The sequence below is a fragment of the Centrocercus urophasianus genome, unplaced genomic scaffold, assembly GCF_019232065.1.
Source record: "Centrocercus urophasianus isolate 14NV4802_14NV808 unplaced genomic scaffold, USGS_Curo_1.0 seq_10, whole genome shotgun sequence".
In the NCBI taxonomy this organism is placed as follows: Eukaryota; Metazoa; Chordata; class Aves; order Galliformes; family Phasianidae; genus Centrocercus; species Centrocercus urophasianus.
In genome coordinates this window covers 49,031,923-49,054,044 of record NW_024884142.1, presented here as the reverse complement: position 1 = coordinate 49,054,044, position 22,122 = coordinate 49,031,923, and the positions used below count along the sequence as shown (strand labels likewise).

The following is a 22,122-nucleotide window of genomic DNA, read 5'->3' as shown; positions in this document are numbered from 1 at the left end:
AACTTAATTATGAAAACGAAATCGTGGAAACTAAGTTGCTTTCTTTTTTTAGCAACATATGTACACATATATGTATATTCTGTATATTTGTTGCTTCTTGAAAAGGATACTTCTATTTACGAGGAATGACAAGTTTTGCTGAAAGAGGAGAGGAGAGGAGAGGAGAGGAGAGGAGAGGAGAGGAGAGGAGGGAGGTTGTTTCTGTTTTTGGAACTTTCGGAACAGATAGTGACAATGACTTCCAGTCTGAAAATGAGTCTCTTAAGATTTCAGAATAGGAAGGGCTACAAAAGTCTGAGAGCCCAAATACACAAATATTTTTGAGTGTCTGGCTTGCTTGCTAGCATTGATATTATTTTATGTTAAAATGTCTTTTTATCAAGATTTCCTGTAACAGAGGCTGACATTGCAAGAATATCGCATAGGTAAAATTTCCATGTGGTTTGCATGAATGGTGGTACAAGTACAGGGAAAATAAGGAATAGACAGTGAAGCCTAGAGGCTTAATGCCAGTAGTCAAACATTAGCTGTTTAGTTCGATGTTTCTGAGAACGATGTAAAACATGGGGTGACCTTTGTTTATTCCTTACTCTAGAATTCCCATGTACCAAATGCCACCAAGGCAGACCAGTTTCCCAGGGAATTTATTTTAAATTGTACTGATATCCTCAGGATCATTAAGAAGTTGGAATCTAAATAGAGGCGTAGCCTGATTTGCTGATGTGCTAACAGGAAGGTAATTGCTGTACTCATTTATTTGTGATCAAACATGTCGGGAGATATGGTGAAGCCTACAAGACCACAGCATTAACCTTGCTGTATCAGAATGCAAGATATACCAAGGGAAGAAATTCACAAGAAATTAAGAAAGACTAGATCCCAGAAAGTCTTGAGCTGTTAGATAAAATAAAACACATAGACATTAGTCACCAGAGTATTAATGCACAAATTACAGAAAATATACAAAGTAGAAAGGCCAGGTTGATAGAATGAAAAAGTCAGATATAAACTGAGTAGAAATACTAGAAATCATACTACTTTCTTTATGGAACATACACAATATATTGTGTATGTTTCATATATATTAGCACATATATTTCATATATTAGCACAAAGATAAGAGAATCAGCTTGTAGTTACTATGTATCCTGCATTATGCATTTTTTTTTCATGACGCTTGACTGGAAGAACATCCACTCACAGTTCTCAGCAGGCTGCCCACGGAAGCTGTGGATTCTCCTTCTCTGGAGATGTTCAAGATCTGCCTGGATGCCTACCTGTGCAGCCTGCTGTAGGGGGCCTGCTTTGTGGGGGGGGCTGAACTTGATGATCTCTAGAGGTCCCTTCCAGCCCCCACAGTTCTGTGATTCTGTAATTCTGATCTTCCCTGATCTTCTTTCATTTTGTGACTTTCTGTTAGATCCTCTGATTTTCCCTTAAAACAGTATTTAATAAAATAACTTATAAATGATTCACAATTATATATTTTGTACTATAACAAAATTTTTAAAAAGCAATACAAATATTTCAAATCCACAAATATTTTGTCTCAGCTTTCCAAAACAAGCACAGAATAAATATTTTATGGAATTTCTAAAACTGTTAAAATAATTGAGCAATACAATAACTGACTGCTAGTGCCATAAGCTGGCATTGTAAAGACCTACAAAGACAATGGAACTTCTTCAGTATTCAAACACTCCTGTATGTAAAATCAGCCACATGATTAAATACATTGTTAATGAAGTAAATAATCCAAACCATTTTAAATCGCCATTTTCCACTGAAAAAAACCCCACACTTGATCACAACATATTATTGTTGTGAAACACACTGTTTGCAGGTACTGCCATTATGGTTGTTTTTTTGTTGTTTTTTTTTTTCTCACATATTGAAGAAAACTGAAGTAATAAATTCTCAAGGTATGTGCTAATGGTCCTAATATCTGTATATAATGAGACATCACAGGGTGAATAAGTGAGGTTAATGAATGACCAAGGGGGGATAAATAATCCTCATCACTGCTGGTTCTAAAAGAAAAATTATTACATTTCCTACAGCCTTCTCAGATTTATTTGTTCTCTTTTACACTTGGGTCTCAAGGACGAAAATTCTTCAGTATCACAGAAGGTAGGATTATAGCTTATGACTTGCTCTCTCACTTATTCTTCTTTAAAAATGTGATGATTTGCTTGAAAAATTGAAAGACTTATATCTATCTTTCATTTGGAAAGGGGATTGTAGAGGGATATGATAATCCTGTTTCTCATCATCTCACTTTGAGGTTTTACACAGATGTCTTCTATACAAACAATCCTTATCCTGACAGTGGAGACAGACTCTATGTCAAGAGAGTGGCGAAGTCAAGCATTGTGAAGAAATGCTATTAAGAACCTGGATCCAAACTTCTAATAACCATGATGTTGAATGGACTAGTTATTTCTCATGGAGCCACTGTTGGAGATCAAAAGATTAAGGCTTAATAGAAATGAGGAGAAATAGAGATGAAGTACAATCAGCATCAGCAATTTACTATGCAGTATTAGGCATAGGAAGGTGCATTATTACAGACATTAAAGATAACAAGCCATAGTGCAATTTTTCCCCATTCTTTCTCTGTAAATGCTGGTAGTCAAACATTAGCTGTTTAGTTTGATGTTTCTGAGAATGATGTAAAACATGAGGTGACCTTTGTTTATTCCTTACTCTAGAATTCCCATGTACCAAATGCCACCAAGGCAGACCAGTTTCCTCCACCCTTTCACTCACTATTTGCACACACCCTGCCACTGCCATGTTAAGGGGCTTTGGGGGGCAGAGATGACAAATTCTCCCAGGGCAATTCTTGTTGGAGTAACATGGACCCATGCAGCCTTGCTGGGTCAAGTGACTCTGAAGAAAGCTGCATTACTATCAGAGCTATGGGATCACTCACTGCTGTTTGGGTTGCTATAGCGAACCCACAAGGTATACAAAGTTTCCACCTCACCTACTGAAATGGGAGTTGTGCTTTGTGTTCTGTGTGCATAAGGTAGGTGAAGTGAACCCTTAGTTTTTACCACTTAAAATAATAATAATAATAAATGTTTGAGGTATTTCTGTCTCCAGTTTGTAGAAGGAATATCGCATCCTTAGGATACAGTGCCATGTTCCATAACAATGTATTTAAGAAATGGCCAAATTTCCGTTATAAAAGATTGTCAAAATAGACGGCTTATATAAATAATAGGTTATTCTGCATTTTCATACACAGAGAATAGAAGAGCTATAAATATTGTTTATATTTAAACACTAATTAATTTAAGAGCTTTAAAATTGGGAGTAACTAAAACTTCAATCTCCAAACTCTTAAAAGATATTTATATGTAGTTATGGAAGCCATTTAAAGAAAAAGTAAGTTTTAATACATTCAAGTTTGCTGAGCTTCTTGTGGGAAACAGTATCTTACCTGATGGAATCTTACTGATCTTACTAATATATTACATGCAATATTTTTGAACTACACTGACACTGCTACACAGCTTTGCATCATAGAGCAATAGCCTTAAATAATCTCTTAGCTCAATACAATTTTTTCCAAGGTTAGCATTTCATCTGGTATGAATCTGAACATTGTATCATGTTGCTATTTGGGATCTTAAGTCTCTGAGATCATCTGTACTTGCCTTTCTCCCTTTCACTGTGTTACCAATCTTAATCAGAAATGTTTCTGAAATTTCACGGTAACCTAGGAAATACCTTTCCATTATGCCTGCCCTATAGTCTGCCTTATGATGATACATCATCTTCCTGTAACAATCTGCTTAGAGTTCAAAGGGACAGTGTAGATGTAACAGTCCAGAATCAGAAGACAGAAAAATTTTATTTTCTTTTATATTTCCATTTTGAAAAAATAGGTAGAAAGAAAATTCTTTAGTTTAAAATGTAGAAATTATTAAGAAATGAGATAAGCCAATTTTGCTGGAGTTTGGTTTTGTATTCTCTGAATAAAAGTAGTGAAATAAATAAAAAAAATACTTGGAAGTTTACATTGACTGAATTTCTCATCTGCCTTAGATAAGACTAAAGCCAATCCCTTTTACATGTCTGACTTTACAAAGAGTTTCTATTCCAGTCACGAGGGACTACAAGAGGAGTGCGTAAGATTCGTAGGAAAGATGCAAAGAAACAGGACTGTATCACCCTGTGATATGCAGGTACTTGACTCTGAAATGCAATGAGGGCAATTTAAGTGACAAGCAGATAAGTACACCACCACTGTTGATTTTGGCAGAAATTTCTAGTGGTGGACTCTTCATCGATTCTTTTCCTGATATCCTGGTTGCTAAAATCTACATTTATCCTATATCTCAGAATGACCCTATTGCTCTCTACAGTGTAGATTATTTGTTGATACTACAGAAAGATCTGGAGTATGTCAAATCTGAAGGCAAACTGATAAATCAAATCTCCCAGTAGGAAACAGTAGAGCAAATATATCTACAGGGTTATTCATACTTAACTATTTATTATAAATTAGCTAAAACAAAGATTTCCCTCTGCTGCACTCAAGTGGTACTTCTCTGTTCAATTCAATGGTAAGAGAAGTCGGATTCCAGTCTGCCAGAGGTTGAATTACAGTAGTGTCGTCATAAATTATTTATGATTATTTGCAACATGGACAATAACACCATGGCTTGTTCAAAGGCAATAGATTTGCTTGTGTTAAACTTAACAAAGTGTAAAACAGCTTAGGTAATGGAGAAAATGTTAACATCAGATTGTGACTAATTTTCTGTCTGCTATGAGGAGAAACAGCATTAGTTCCTGTGCCAAAACCTATAAATCAGCATGTTGAAAAGGTAAGTTTTAGACAAGTGTTCTTACAGAAAATGTGGATAAGAGAGTCAAAACTGAAAAAATTCTCCTTTAATGTTATCTCCCAGAAAATATCTCTAGAAATTGAGTAGCTCAGAGGCTTTTGAAGCCCTCCTAAAACTGCAGTCAGAAGAAGGTCAGCTGTCAAGATATTGTCAGCAGCTGACAATTAAAGGGTGGCTACAAAGCACTGAGAGCTCTCTGCCAGTTGCTTTCTACATTTTAAACATCTGGAGCTTAAGAGATCTTTCTAGAGAAAGAATCATTTATTTGCAAACTAGTTTTCATCAGCTATCATAAAAATTTACAATGGCAAACGTAGATTGGCATTAACTGCTTTTTACTTTATTATTTTATGAAATATGAAATAGTTTCTACTAATATTTGGAAAACAATAGAACTCAGCTCAGGCTTTTTCATGTTTAGTAGTAAACATGATTGAAAGGAAAAAAAACAAGGATTAATCAAGTGATGTTATGCGTATCTTTACACTAAACCATGAATACTAATTAAAAAATCGAATGCAGTAGAACTGAGTTGCAGTTGCATGATAAGTGGATGAGATGAATGTGAGGCTCACCTTCAAGACCATCTGACATGTTTAAATATTATAATCCTCCCTCTCGCTCATGATTGGATTAAAAAAAATAATAAAAAAATGCTTGCTAGCTACAGTGTTTAAGCAAAAAATAAAAAATAAACAAAATCCCACACTCCTTTACTCTGCTGCAGAAGCCCTGAAGTGCTGCATGCAGGGGGAGGATGAGAAGAAAAGGAATACTTCTGTAGTGCATGCTCAAGCTTCTTTTTAAAGCAATTTTTTTCTAAAGGTGAAAAGTGTTAATCGCTACAAGGATATCTTAACATGAAGAAATAAGCTTCCCAGTTATTAAATAAATAAAGCATGAAGTGCTGCTAATTTTTCAATTATTTTCAAAATAAAAAATAAGTACTACTAGGCATATTGGGAGGAAGGTGAAAAAAGGATTTCTGAAGGATAAGGAAATTAAAGGCTTCTGTGAACATTACAGCTTTTAATGCACACTCAATAACTTGACTTTTGCAAAAGATCAAATGATTGGAACAAGGTTTTTGACCACCTTTTCTCAATAAGAATAGAATCATAGAATGACCTGAGTTGGAAGGGACTTCAATGATCACGGATCTCCAACCCCCTTGCCACAGGCAGGGCCACCAATCTCCACATTTAATACTGGCTGCCCATGGCCCAACCTGGCTTTGAACATCTCCAGGGATGGGGCAAGTAACTGGGTTATAAAAGCCCCCATGTCCCTCGGTCACCACATGCAAGGTCAGAGTTCTTCAGTAGAGGTGAGATGTTTTTCCTCAAATTACACTCACGCTTTTCTCCAATAATCAACAGCTTACTGTAATGAAAGCCAGTGGAAAAGTGCCTGGACAAAACACCAATTAGAACGTTTTCTGGTTCAGGACAGGATTTGTCTGTCACTTCAGCTATTGCAATCCAGAGGCCTCAATTTCAAGCGGTGTCTCTGCATGGAGCAGTGGGTTCCAGCTTATGCCTGCCAGGACCCCCCAGTGCCCAGGAACACTGCTGTGGCCATCTGGGGAACCATGCACTGGGGAAACAGCACAAGCAGAAAGGGAGCTTGGATGTTTCTCTCCTCTACCCTCTTAGCAGCACAAAGCACAAGTCACTGTCTACTTTTTTTCTGAGGAAGAAGGCAAAAAATGCTTTCCAGACAAGCTCTTGTGCAAAGCAGCTTTTTAGACGTGGCTATTTCATTTAAAACCTGAAGCGGGTTCAGGCTTTGATGATTATATATATCATGAACATCAGTCAAGATATTCATGTTGTGCTGTTTTTTTTTTATCATACTGTTACAAAAGATATGTTTTGGTGGTGAATATTATTACAACAGCCATAGTTTCATGGATCAAAGAGGGAGGATGTTACAACCTTGCTGCATGAAAAATACCTTGTGAAACAGTGCCATGCATTTTGGTCCTTAAGCAAAATTATCTTTTTCCCACTGTTTACCAGTTTTTTAAATCATTACTTACATAGCTGTACCACTGCAGCAGATCACGATCCATACTGAATACAGTGAGACCTACCTTGTTTGTATGACAAATGTATATGCTTTTGCGGGTGATTGTACAGATGCTAAAAATTAACTTGAGATTGTCACTTCAGATAAAATCTGGTAAACATTTTTATTTTATTTTATTTTTTTTAATGAGAAATGAGAGAAAGAAGGTGACGGGAGGAAGAAAAAGAGTGCATCGCAGTTTCTCTAGACCACTGAAAGCAGCTTGACTGTACCTCAACTATGGGGGAGCGGTGGAAAACACTGGTGTGAAACAGGTTCTGCTAAAGGCTAAAGAGCCTAATATTTGATCTAGCTAGTAAAGGGGAGTGCTTATAAGTCCCGAATGCTCAGTGGGTTTGATCTTTCACATGTATAAATTGATGGAAACCTATTAATCTCGGTAGAACCATGCCATTTTACACTCTCACACTCCGATCCAATTTGAGTCTTCTTTTTCTCTTTCAGTGGCTCTGCTTTTCAAAGCAGCCCCATAAAAACAAAGCAACTATGCACCTGAGGAATTTGCTTGGTAAAGAAATACATTCCTGTTTTATCTTTCCACCTGGGTCCTCTAGTTCATTGGAAAAACTGTAGACCATTCTTTTGTTAAAACAAACAAACACAACCACCAAACAAGAGAATAATAGAATTCAGAAAATACACTACTTTCAGTATAATAATTCTCCTTCTACAATATATTATATTCTATGTCATCTAGTTTTGTAAGGGCATTTTCAGTGTACAGAGATCTCGTTAATAATTGTGTCCTTTCTTCTACAGCAAAAATGAACTCACTATACTCCTTGAAGAAAACCTCCCTTCTCTCCTTTGCTGATGTATGCAAGTTCTTCTTTCTTAATCATGACTAATAATTGTTTTCCTGGCTGTCTTACTGTCTTCTAATGCTAATATTATCTAAAATGGAGATACAACTGACCAATTAAATTTATGACGGCTGCTTTGATGTCACTTGAACATTGCTATTAATAGATATTGTGGCAGTGTGTGAAACAGAAATGCCTATTAATAAGTCAATTAGACCCAGGTCATATCCCAGCATTTGCAACAAATCATAGCATTAGCTTTTTCCGCATGGCTATCAGTTAGCTCAAAGTCAGAAGTATGCCAGGCCCTATCTCCACAAAGACATCCTGCATCCACATTCATCTCTCCCTGGGTCTCTCTGTGAAAAATTCTCATCCAACCCAGCAGCCTGATATGCAGGAGGTCCTCCTTCTGCTTAACCTTCTCACAAGGTTAAGGCCAAGCATAAGTGGCAAACTGAGTAAGAAGTGAAACCAAAAGTCAGATGTTGCCCATATTTAGTATATTTCTGTGTGCAGGTGCATACATAGGTAAGGTTCACAGCACTGCTACACCTTCAGTTTCTGATGGAAAGTGATGCTCCTCCACAGAAATATTAAGCAGATGCTGCCCTCTGAAACTCTTTAAGCAGCTCTCCCAAGTCTATAATAGGCTCACAACATGCAAAGTGGAAAATATCTACACCCCTTGGCTGACAGCTGAGTGCCTGGGAAAGTACGAAGGCATTTCATGTCAATAGATGTTCATTTCTAAAGCACAGCAACCACCTAGGAATTGTCAGCTCTTTCTAAGGGATGAGCCCTTGCACTAAGGTGTGGCAGCGTTGGCACTCTACATTAGTGAGTGTAAAATGGTCAAACCCCAGAGCTCAGCCTGACTTCACAAGCATTGTAAAAACTGAGCTGTGGGAGAAAGGCTGAGTATTGTGGAGGAAGGGAAGAAGAGCATGAGAGCTTAGACTGTTCCTTTCAGAGCAAATAATGTGTGCTTTTCAGCAATTACATGGTAGAAGTAGCTCAATACAATCTTCTAGAATTTTTCTAGTTAAAGTTGAGGTTTCTTGATTTTAGCCTTAAAGATGTGCGTTCCTCAGAGCCATCTCTGTACATCTCTGTATAGTTGCTGTACATTCAGTAAAAAACATGCTTACCTCCCACTTTATTCTTGGAAGGTAATGTTCCCTTCCAAAACCTCTTCGCTACATCCAAATGGGTTAGAGTCATCGACTGCTCTGAATGACCACATAGGGAAGGGTACACAGGTCCTGGCAGCAATTACTCCACAAGTGTGTTTTTAATGCCTCCAAGACAATTAGCTAAATTTAATTTGATGGGAAATTCTGTGCTGCGCTTTTAAAAAATCTTACACTGCTAACATTAACACATGCTGTAGTGCAAGATTAGTTGGTGTGTTTTCTCATACCAGGAATTTTTGTGGGTAACTAGTATAAACCTACCAGCTACAGAAAGAAATCTCTGCAGATAACTTCTGCTAAATATTTGTTTCTTATTTTTAATATAATCTACTCAAAGAAAAATAAATCTTGCTTTTTGTGTTTGCATGCAATTCTCCTTTAGATAAACTTGTCTCTCTCTCTTTAGATAAATTTGTCTCTCTCTGTGACTGGGAGAATCCTAACTGCTCACCCCCACTTATTAAGAGGGAGAGATCATCAGCTATGTTTATCTATCCAGGCAACCTGGATATCTTATTTGGCTGAATAGCAAGCTAGCAGAGGCGTATCATATGCCACCATGAGACTATGTGGCTTAAATAAGTAGCTAAACTGAGTTATCTATCCTCACAGCACTCACTGGGTGGAAGAAAGGAGTAAGAAAATCAAACTCAGTAGGGCCCTTTCATTAGTTTAATTTTTATAGTTCAACATTGTTTACATAATAAAATGACAGCTAATTTTTCACTAAGAACAAGTGAAAAATATACCTCAGAATTACAGCATCATTGGATGGCAGATGCCACACTATTAAATGTGTGTAAGAGAAGTGCTTAAATCATTTAATTGTTGCCTTCTGAGAACTGTCCCTGCACCAAAATTTTTGCTTACAAATTTGCTAACTGAAGTCTGGCTTCTGAGTTTCTCTCTCTTCTATCTGACCTGGCTCTGATTTCTTAATTTTCTGTTTGAAAACAGGAGGCCTTAAAACAGAAGACCAGTTTTGACCACTGTGAACCTTAGCAATACACATCTGACTCTGACAAAGTCTGACACAGAAAAGCAGAAATGATAACTTCAAAAGATCAAATACTGTTTTTCTAATGCTATTTTCTTGGGATGCTGCTGTAGTAAGAGTAATAGTAAAAATAGACTTAATAAGGGTTCTAAACAATTTTCTGGAAGACAGAAGAATTCTTTTGTTAAATAGTCTTTCAGAAGTGGATGTTGCATTTTAAATTTCAGTAAATTAAATGAATTTGCTTAAAAAGAACAAATACAACCTATCACCCTAGAATGTACACAAAGATAGCTCTTCAGACTTGACGAATACCTACTGCTATCAGAAGACATGTCCTTTGCTTTTCCACTTACTGTGAAAAGCTTACCAGTCTCTCTTGCATAACTGCATATATAGGCCTTTATATGGTGCCTGGCTTTACAGCTGTCATTGCCACATGGATGCACCTCAGATTGGCCAGAGAAATAAAAAAGCATTCGAAGTTTTGAACTGCTCTAGGATATGGAGACCAAAAGTCTGAGTGTCCCAGTGACCTCAGGGCATAAACTCTAAATAAGATCAGTTCCACATCCCAAAGCTTGTGGCTGAAAAGTGTCATTTTCACACTACATGTAAAGCCACTGTTTGACTAGTAGTATAAAAACTGATGTCCCTGCAGGAATATGCTTATTTTCTGGCTGAAGAACAAGAAAAATGAATGCTATAATTCTAGCATACAGAGACCCATCTTCCACCCAATATGGATGTGGGAGGAAGAATACTGAGCCATCATTTCATTACAAAACACGTAATTTTGTTCTGGCAGCTGGTAAGACCCCAGCTGTCCCTTTCACTTTCACCCTGTGACAAACACATGGTGAGCTGTAAGAATTTCAAGCACTAAAATGGAAAAAAAAGATGAACAGTGAGTTGTTGAGAATGCTCATTTGAATGGGATGTCTTCCTAGCTGCCCCAAATGACTTGCTTTTCTGTTAGCCCCATTGCATCTACAGCTTTTGGCCACATATTTACAAGATCAAATGACAGATTAGGTATTAAACATTTCTTATGATTAAATGAAGAGGTATCAGCCTTTTGTCTTTTGACAAGTAACATCTTGGTGAGTAGCTGACATTTCTGCTTCATACCACACAAATAAAGGAAATCACCAGTACAGGAGAAGGTTTTCTTTCCCGATGAGACTAAAAAAGTAGAAGAAAACCATGTACGCATCATAAGATATCAACTTTTTAGGCTATTTGTCCTTAAAAGGTGCTTCACTATTGATAGAAGGAGCACTGGGTAAGTGAAAAGGAATTGTGTATGACTGAATGTCTCAATTATAATTCATCACTGCAATGAAGACGATGGAAAATAAGTCCACTTTGATGACCTACCTAGGGATCTAGTAAGGGCAAGTCAAGAGCTGGGCTTCAGGAGGGAAAAGCACTTAAATGGAAAGGAAGGGGAGGAAACAGTTGCTCTTATACGCTATATTTGTATACTACAGTATGGAATTAAAGATTTCACAATTTAAAAGTGATCTGCAGTACAATGAATCAAGTTCAGTAGAGTGTGCATTACTCTGTTGGAATCACTTCACAAGTGACAGCGCATGTCCCCCCTACTGAAATAATCTCAGAAGGAGCAGCCTTTATATTATAGGAAGCTTCCGCAGTACACTCTTTTTGACACAGTGTGCCTCCAAATGCTAGGAAGCTTCTTATCCTCTGCAGAGGCCAACCTTAAATTGTATTTTGTTCTTGATGCTGAATGAAGAATGTTCAGAGAAAGCACTGCAGAGAAACTTTCATTAGTAAAGTAGAAAAACAGTGTCATTTCCTCAACTGAGGTACACTTAGCATATTTACTATTCATACCATCAGAAGCAGCTGCTACAAAATACAGACCTTAAGAACCAACCTTCTATCAAAAGATTTTGTTTATCTAAAAAGTCAGTAATTTAACTCTACAAAGCAAGTATGAACCAATGTCTTCCAGACTGCCATTTGAAATCAGGGTTATTTCTCTGTAGCTATAAGGTTGGTTCTTGCAGAACAGACTGTGTAGCCCCTCTAGATTGAGGCTTCCCTTGGTCACTAATGGATCATTGAACAAATACTGCATTAATCTTTGTAAGCTTAGGCCTAAAGAAGTAACGCTTTAGTTTTTAAAACAGCTGGCAGCTCCCATAAGATTTTGGGGAGGGCTGTGGAGGACAGAATGGTACAGGGATTACAGAATAATAGCTCAACCATCACAGCTTGACTTGAGGTTGTTGCATGACATGAAAAAAATTGTCCTCAAGTACCTCAGAACAGATGTGGCACTAAAGAGTCTATCTGTGACAAGCCTCTTTGTTTCTGCAGCCATCAGTAAAGACAGCAGAGGAAATGGAGGAGCTGCAGTTATGCATTTGCAATACACAAAGTCCTTGTTTTCCCACTAGGCACTGCAGAATAGCAATTGTCCATTCACAGCACATATCACATCCCCTGCATTTCAGAGCTAATATTTTTTGCAGTCCTTAAGCAGGCATGTTTGAGCCTAGTATGGTTAATTTTTGTAACCCTTTCAGGTGCATTGCATGAGGTAGGTGTGCTCATGTTCTCTTCCTTGTCATGTAGGTAGTTTCAGCAGATATAAATTTTAAAGTTAAACTAAAAGATTTTCGAATTCTAGGGGGTTTGCATCTCAAAGAGAGCTGTCTTCTTTCACAGATTGGGAAAATGATTGCTAGTTGCTAAGCATACCTGTATTTTAATCCAATTAACAAAAGACATTGGCTGTGTTGCCTGAAATTATTTTTAAGACCACATACACACAAGCTCTTACAAGTGGCTCCTCCCCTTGTATGTTAGAATCACGCTCCTGAAAACAATGTTAGTTTTATGCTAGCAGTTGCGTTCGCTTCCTGCAGCACACACCAGCCACTGTGCTGCTGCAATACTCATTCAAGGCAGATCACTGGCTCAAATATGAATTGAGCCTATATGCTCTTAAACTGGCATCAGGCTGCATTACTTCAACTTCCAATTAATTTCCACTTTTCTCAGGGTGAGTAGCAAAAGCTATCTGAAAACTGGCGTTAATATAAGATTATGAGCTTGCACCCTTTACACCGTGGATCTGCTCATCAGTCAAAACACAAGCTTCCTAATTTCAAACTTATGAACTCAAACAAAGTTAAAAAAAAAAAAAAAAAGGTAGATATAGTCCTAAAAATTGAAGCTGATAATCTCTTCTGTTCGATCTGTTTATTTCCAGCTTCTTTCTCTGCTCTAACTCTTAAACGAACTCACAACCCCCCGAGGATACAAATGAGTTTGTTTTCTTTTCCCTTCACCTAAGCCAACAGAGTGCCAGGTATCCTCTCCTGTCATAGAGCAGTCAGAAAATACACACAGAAAGCAATCACACTTCCCTTTGCAGATCAGAAAGGACTACAATAACAGATTATTTCTGAAATCTCCTTCTGCCATCACAGAGTTAAACCAACATAAGTTAGAATTCTCACCCAGTTTGAATAAAAAGGGAGGAAATTCAAAATCTTGTTGCTGTAGTAACTGTCATCAGCAAAAAATCTCCCAATAAATAATGGTATTATCTCCCTCTCCCCCTCGCAGTTTTAGTTCCCCTTCAGAAATCATCATGCTGGCTCTTTTAGATTTGCTGTACATACCTCAACCATTAAACAAGACATTTAACCATAGTGGCAGTTCTGTGACCTTTGAATGCTGTGAAATCTGTAAGCGGTGCAGCTTGTTCATGAAGACTTGTACTGCAGAATCCAGTAACTGCATCCAGGATTAGGAATACAAGTAAATAACAGCAGCAGCAGCAGCAGCTACAACAACAACAACCAAAAAAAAAAAAAAAAAAAAAAAAAAAAAAAAAAAAAAAAAAAAAAAAGGAAAAAGAAAAGGAAAAGAAAACCTCCCCAAGACCCCCAACCCAGCCAATAAACCACCTTAAGAAGCAAAAAAAATCAGAAAGAGAGTGCACTTTTCTGCCAGTGTACGGACTGGGGTAGAGCTGAGCTTGCTGCAGTCAGCCTGTCTGTGTTAGCAAGCAGAAGGCCGTGCACGGCTGGGAGGTGCTGTCAACTGCCACAGGCAAGAGAAAGCAGACCAATCCGCTTCGGCACTGTCAGCTCGCTGGAGTGAAGCCTTTTCTGTTTATGTTTCCTCATTTCGGGAGTGACGTCAAAGGGTTTAGTCTTTCCTCTGCATGTGCTATTAATTTTAAGCGACTACTATGGGAAGAATGTGACAGTGATTTAAGCAGGCTACCTTACTAAAAGAAGCCAGAGGCATAATTTGTCTGTCCTGGATTTAGCTTAGAAATACTTTATAATGAGAGGTACTAGAACGATCCAAAATATTCACACTATATATGTGCTATAAATATGCACATATATAGAGTAGAATTCTTAAATATTCCTAAGATATTTCCCAGATACAGTTGTTATCTGTTTGGGTTGTGGTGCAAAATCAGACCTGATTCTGGCCTTGCCCAGAAGGAAATCAGGAACTGCTTCTCTGAATTCAGTGCTGCTACACCAGTGTAAACCTGGCAAAAGAGATAAGACCAAGCTACTGTACACATCCCTTTATCAGTGAGCACAAGCTATATTGCAAATTAGCAAACTGCTTTCATTATTACATTATGGTCTGCTTAAGATCTGCTGCTCTGGGCAAACATCCATTCCATCAGCCAGTCGCAGCCCAGCTGTGTTCTCCTTAAAACTCTGCCGTGGACTGCCACGAGGGTTTTATTTCATACCAAAGTCTGTGTCAGAAGGCAAGAGTCTGACTTCTTGTGTTGCTGCATCATTGGCAGAAGGGATGCTATGCAGCTGAAGCAGAAGGAAAAAAACAAGTAGCATATGTCAAGGTCAGTTAGCACAGGCAAGAGAGGCCACACCAGCACAATATAGCTGATAGGAGGTCAGCTGGTAACAACAACTGTTTAACTGTCTTTATCATTTTAATTTTATTGATTTGCTCTTCCAGGGGTTCCTTGCAAAGAGATTGGTATACTATGCATGGCTTTCTCCAAACAACTCCAAACAGTCTAACAATTAATTTTAAAATTCATATAAATGCTTTTGGAAGGGGATAGATTGACAAATTTCAGTGATCCACAGAACAGGTAAAAAAACTGTTTAGTGGGAGCTTCTCCAGGAGAATACACCCACGACAATCAATTGATGCTATCACAAATTGTCCTGTAAAGGCCAAAATATTAATGATTAATTTTTTTAAAATTTTTTTCATCACATAAAATTCTGCCTGTGGTGTCACTGCTAACATAACCATCTTCAGCAAGAAATACAAAGGGTTGTGGTGTTGTAAGTGCTGGAATAACATGTTAAAAATATATTAAGTAAGTTAGCGATTTTACAAAATCAATTAGAGCTCATTATCTTCATCTGACTGTGCTTAGAAAACTGTATGAAGCAATCTGGAACATATAAATAGCCGTATTATCTCTAATACAAAGAAAATTATCACATTCATCTTCACTCAGCATTAGTAAGGGCTCAGCCAAGTACTGCACATTGGGAATTCCTCTTCAGGGACCAGTTTAGGGAACATCAGCTGAAAGCAATATAGTTCTCCAATGAGAATGATCACATCTGAATGATCTCATATTGTTTAGTTCTATCCTGGTTTCAGCTGGTGCGTTATCAACGTTTTTCTCCAAAACACAGAATCATACCAACTGATATGATGGAAAATCAACTCTACCTCAACTGAAAAAAGGAGTGTTGTTAACTGTTAATAACTGTTTAAAGTGTACATTTATTCAAAATAAAAAATGAGAGAGCAGAACTCCAGACATAGGCACTACTAGAGTTAACTCTTTGTACTGGACACATTATTTGGCCTCTAAAATCTTTTAGAGGCTTCATAGCAACATTTATATAACTGTGACTTGTCTCAAACTCTGCTGGGCGTTTCTTAGGAGAGCCCCCTACAATCTATGAGGACCCACATTAGGAATGTGACATTATAGGCAATCGGGGTCCTCTGTCCAGACATGTTATGGCTCTGTACAGAAGTAGGTAACTGGCAATGAAGAGAGGAATATATTTTTTCCATATTCACTGTGGTTAGAACAAATAAATTGCAGCAAAGGTAAGTTATCAGACGTGAGAGAAACTAAAGGTAGGAGAGTGAAATACTGAAATAGCTTGGCAGTGATAGTCCAGAGTGTCCTATTACTAGCTATTTTTAAAAGTAGGGTTAGGCAAACATCACTCACGAGCAGTTATAATATAGGTGCTACTTTGGAATATAGGCACTAGGGGATTTATGAATGTCTATTTAATCCCATTTTTTTCTTCCATTTTCTATACTTTAGTATTGATCTTATTAATATTGCACTGTGTTTTACGAGTGAGGGTGCTGGTATGTTTTAGGTCTATGCAAAGTCTTAGATACTATCTCTGAGGCCACCTCAGTCTCTGGAAATCACATGGCCCTCTGAGAAGAAACGGCCTTTGTGGTTTTTGTGATGGAGATACTTCCTGGGTTAGATGATGGAGTTGCCTGGAAGCACATAATGTTGCGGTTTCTACTTAGAGAAAGACAAGATCAAATGAGTACATGTATGCAAAGATGGGAAACAGGAGCCTAGAAAAAAAGTCTGGAAAGATGAAAAGTTAATGACTATTTATGAAGGGTTGTAGAAGAAAGAAGAAGAAAGCAAACCAACATATGCACAAATGTAAAATGTATTCATGTGAAGAGAAGGAGCTGGAAACTTTAATGCAAGATTAAAATTACAGCTTAATTGACATAACAGAAACTTGATAGGGTACAGTCATGTGAATATGTGACTAGAATACTAATACCAAAGAGCACATCTTGTTCAGGAACAACAGGAGGGAAAAGGGTGAAGGAGTTTATGCTATGTAATTTCTCATATGCGCAGAATGCGTCAGGAAACACGTACTGAAAGTATGACGGATAATAAAAAAAAGAATATAGGCATTGTTAGATGATCTGCTCCAGATCTAGGAATCTCAAGTGGATAACTGTTTCATAGCAATTGACAGGGTTGTTTGAAGCACATGATTTGGCCATAAAGGGAGGTTTTGATCATGCAGCTCTTGGAAAAGAGCTGAACTAAGCACAGACACATTGGTTAATTCTCTCCAGAATAAGTGTTCAGGGAATCCCCCAAATTTATGAGCCTATCTTTCTAAGCAATCCTGCTCAATTAAGTAATTTCTTCCTTTTCTAGCCACGGCTTAGCACTGGTGGCACTCTGACGAGTCTTCATTGATTCTCTCTTCTCAGCATTGGTGACACACCAAGACATGCTGTCTTCTACCATGGGATGGCATTTCTCTTCCTAAGCCTCCGACAGTTTATCTCTTCTATTCACTGTAGTCTTTGGAAAGGAACTTGGATATTACAGAGAGACTGCTAAATCTCTCTCAAACAGAACATGCTCTTTATGCCCATTCTGTATGAAACCAAGAGAAACATATTCAAGTCCCAGTAAAAAATTGATTTGTGCATTATATAATGACAGGTCAAGGACCAAGGCATCTTCTTCCTAAAATACTTTCCACTTAGATTTAATCATAGAATTGCTCAGGTTGGAAAAGACGTTAAAGATCATCGAGACCAACCATGACCTAACCATACTACCCTAACTAACTACCCTCTGCCAAATCATATCCCTGAGCACCACATGTGTAAAAAACACCTGAATGTTTTAAAATGCATTCAGCGATGCTGACTCAACTATCTCCCTGGGGAGCCTAGTCCAGTGCTTAACAACCCTTTCTGTAAAGAAGTGTTTCCTGACATCGTTCCTAAATTTACCCTTAGGCACAACTTGAGGCCATTTCCCCTCATCCTGTCACCTGTCACCAGTGAGAAGAGACCAACCCCACTCTCGCTGTAAGCTCCTTTCTGATATTGGAAGAGAGCAATAAGGTCTCCCCTCAGCCTCCTTTTCCCCAGACTGAACAGCCCCAGTTCCTTCAGTCTCTCTTCATAGGCCATATTCTCCAAGCCCTTCACCAGCCTTGTTGCCCTTCTTTGGCCCTGCTCCAGAACCTCAATGTCCTTTCTGTACTGAGGTGCAAAACTGAACACAGTACTCAAGGTGAGACCTCACCAATGCAGAGTACAGGGGCAGGATGACTTCCCTAGTCCTGCTCACCGCACCATTCCTGATACAAGCCAGGATGCCACTGGACACACTGTTGGCTCATGTTCAGCCCACTGTCAGTCAGTACACCAAGCTCCCTTTCCATCAGGCAGCTTTCCAGCCACTCCTCCCCAAGCCTGTAGGGTTGCCTGAGTTTTTTGAGACCAAAATGCAGGACTGGACAATTGGCCCTATTGAAACTCACACAGTTAACCTCAGCCATTGATCCAGTCTATCCAGGTCCATCTGTAGTGCCTTTCTCTCCTCTGGCAGATCAATACTCCCTCCTAACTTGGAGTTGTTACTTACTGAGGATACACTCAATCTCATCTTTCTTCCCCCTGACTTTCTTTCCTTCTTAAATTCTACCTTGGCCATCTTTAGGAAGGGCTCAAGCATGGGACAACATGTTATGCTTTTAACAGCTATCAATAACATATGAAGGAATAAAACATTTTTAGAATGTGGGAATAAGGAGAAGAAGAAGATGCATCCCTAGTAACCTGCTGCCATGGCTGAGAGAGTTCATATCTCACATTTCTTTCACATGCCTCACCTCCCCCAGAAATTTCTCTGAATTGCAAGGTGGGAGATGATATGTTAACTCCCAAATGTATTTGTTCTTTTCCTTAAGGTCTTAACAAGTAAGCCTGAGCATGCTGAAGAACTCTATGATCAACCACATCCTTAGTTAACTCTGTAGCAGCTTTCTTTGTTAGGCCACAATAATGATGAAAAACTGGAAGACACACAGTCTGTATAGTCATGAAAATAGAAGAAGAAGATGGACAACCTCAGTGAAAGTGTAGTGTAGAATAGATTTTTATATATCCCACCCCAGAAAAACATTCCACTTGCAGGTTAGTTTCTAAGTTATACTGGGTATATTACCATTAGGAAAATTTAAAGACAGACTTCTCCATCACATGGAATGGCTGGATAGTGACTGGAAGCAGACATCCAGTGGTTGCCTACATACAAATCAGTGCCCTCAGCTAGGTTTTTAGTCTTGTTACAGATGCAGAGAATGGTTGTGAACATCCCTCGTGCACCACCTGTGCATCAGATTCCCATACAATTCCCCTCTTCACTTGGATCTGTACAATATTTTCAGTGAATCTGCAGCCTGCCTTTGTGAAAGATCTGAAGATGATGTAGGCTGAAGTTTGTCTGTAACAACCCAGGCAGGATGCAGAGGGCAATATGTCTCAGAGAAGCGTGGAGATAAGTGGGAGCATGATGCCCTGAGTAAGGCCATCCCAATGCAAGGACACGAATTGCTGATATGACTGTAGGATTCATTTATCTGACTCAAAAAGGTAGCATGTTGTTGCACAGCTTATACTGCTGGGGTGTGACTTAATCTGACTGAGTGCTGTTGTAACTAGGATGACGCTGCTCCTGCATTTCAGGAGCAAGGGAACGGTCTGCAGCTTCCACAGACTTAACTAGACATTATTCTGTCTGACTTTCTAGCCTTGATCTGACAATAGGTTGGTAGGATATCTTTCCCAACATTAGAAATTCAATTGCTCCTGACAAATAACTTCCCTCTAACTACACCCTATGAACTTTCCAGAGCTCCCAATCCCCTTTTCATTACTTTTCTGCTCTAATCCAATTAGATGAATTTAAAAAGAGAAAATCTATTTTTTCTGGGCTTTTTTGTTAGCTTCTTTGTTTCTGTTAGCTTCTTATTTGCTGGAAAATGCAAAGCCGTTTGCGAGGGGGAAAGGTTCCTCTCTTAAAACATCTGTTGCAGCTCAAGTACAGTTTTAAAAATTCAGTTTGGTAGTGGTTAAAAAAAAACAAAAACAAAAACAACAGTTGTGATCTGAGCCCAGTTATTGTAGTGGATTCCAAGGCAGTTTGGGCTGACCTCAGACATTTCCCTGGAAGGGAGAATATAAGGGCATTTGGGCAGAGGGTCAGCACTATGGATTTGCTAATAGCCTGTTATTTCAAAGGGGAGACCAGTACAAATAGGCACGTACAGATCCTTACATGTCCATGCATTGTTATCTTCAGGATTTAGGTTAGGGGTATACTGAAGAAAGAAGGAAATGTACACAGCATGTGAGGTGGGGAATGCTTTCTGATACAGTGACATGATGGTACTAAACAGTAGGTAAATTAGGTACGACTATCTGTGTATGACTGGTTGTATTATTATTATTATTATTATTTTAAATCAGGGATGAATAAAAGGCTACTTGTGTGGGTTTATGAATTTTCAGATCGCATTCTGCTCTATAAAATATTGGCCAGTATATTAAAACCTGTAGAAAAGGAGTGAAGTTCCAGAACTTTAATTTCTCTTGGTTTAACCCAAGAACATTTGGAGCTACCCCGTGTAGCTAAGTTTTTAGAAAACCTCTCCACTTATTTCAAAATACTTATCCATAGATTCTACTGATGGGAAAGATCCCTGATAAAATGGAATTTTATACTATTGCAAAACTATAGAAATTTCATTATGGATTAGATAGTACACAAACAGCAGTGAATAAGTTCAACAAGTACCATACATGCAGGATGAAATCATCAGGAAGAGAGTTTCAAATTTCCATTGACTTGTACTGATCAACAGTGTACCATTTACCTGGATTTTCAGCAGACTTAACTTCTAAGTTACAGTAAAAAATAACAGCATACATGAGAATTATGAGAAAAATTAGGGCTTAGTCATTGTCTGGTTTCTGTTTTGCAACATTTACATTAATCTTAAAAGGTGTCAATTGGATTACCAGCTGCCACTAACTTGCTCTTCTTCCTGTAGCAGTAGGCTTCCTGATCAGTAATATGCACAGCAGTGGTAAATCCCCTGAAGTCTGAGCACAGACACACTGTCAGAACTGTGGTTTGTACTGTTGCTGTGGCTGCTTTATTTAGGTATGAAGAGCATCACTGTCTAAAACTAAAAAGTTGATCTGGAATTCCCAGGCATCAAAAAAGAAGGGTGAGAAATCAAATTTCCAAATGACTTATTTTTTATGACCAGATTGTAAGCAAAGCATTAGTCTTCTTCCTAATAAACTACTTGATTTCAAATCCAGGAAATTTTAAAACAGAAGGCTACAGAAGGCTACAGAAGGCTGAAAGGTTTGCTGCACTTCCTTACCTGAAAGGTAACTTTCTTTTATTTTCACCAACGGTGACTACTTTAGTCTTCATTGTGCTCACCTATAGGTGAGTGGCACTAATTCCCTCTCAAATCTGAACATGCAGAAAAAAATCGTAGGCTTAAAATTGGTACAATCAGCGTATCCATAAATCTAACTTTCAAAACACTGCTGTTGCTGATATGCTCCCAAATTTACTCACCCCTGATATTTGCAAGCTTTTTTTTTAAAAAAACAAAAAAACTTATCTCCTCCTTTTTTGCAAGTGAATTCCTTAAGGTGGTTCCTGCTGTTGAGGCCAGTTAAAAAGAGAGAAACCAAAGTCAATAATTTTCTACACCATAAAGGAGGTTGAAGCAACAGAAAACAAATTGGATGCAATTCTGCACTTAACCTGCAAGGTTAAAAGCTGAGTCAGAAAAGTGAAAGTACCTGTGAAACTGCAGAAATCAAAATATTGCAAGAAAAATTTAATCCTTGTTTGTTCTGTTGAATATCTTACATGCCAGCAAGTAAGGAGGACCAGAAAAAACATATTGTCTTCCTTGTCAAGCTTCCCTCCCCCACCCCCCCAATATTTTAAACATAGTTTTACCAAGATAAACACAAACATTTTCCTTATCAAATTCTTCAAAAAAGTTCTTTTTCTTTTCATTAACTGAAATGGTAGTGAGTTTCATTAACCCCAGTGTAGTGGAAAAAGTTGTACTGACAGCTGGAAGAATAAAACTCCCAAGTCAAGAAACAGGGACAAATTCTCTCTTAGAAACGCACCAAAGTGCCACGAATTCTCAACAAATCTAAGATCTCAATGTTAATGTCTTTTGGTCTGCAAATCTCAGTGCTGTTCTGTCCAAAGTGCAAGCCAAAACAATTGCTTTTCACAGAAGAGG

General features: G+C 38.2%; 1 protein-coding gene across 1 annotated transcript in view; it reads right to left on the bottom strand.

The window, feature by feature from the left end:
• The window catches only part of PDE7B (phosphodiesterase 7B), a 164,659-nt gene extending 150,640 nt beyond the window's left edge, over positions 1-14,019 (bottom strand). Inside the window, exons 1-2 of the mRNA XM_042818596.1 lie at positions 13,903-14,019; positions 13,615-13,729 (exon numbers count right to left, since the gene is read on the bottom strand). Of these exons, the coding sequence (XP_042674530.1) occupies positions 13,615-13,635 (21 nt within the window). The 5' untranslated portion in view covers positions 13,636-13,729; positions 13,903-14,019. The remainder of the gene's footprint in view (positions 1-13,614; positions 13,730-13,902) is intronic.
• Between the last annotated feature and the right edge of the window lie 8,103 nt (positions 14,020-22,122).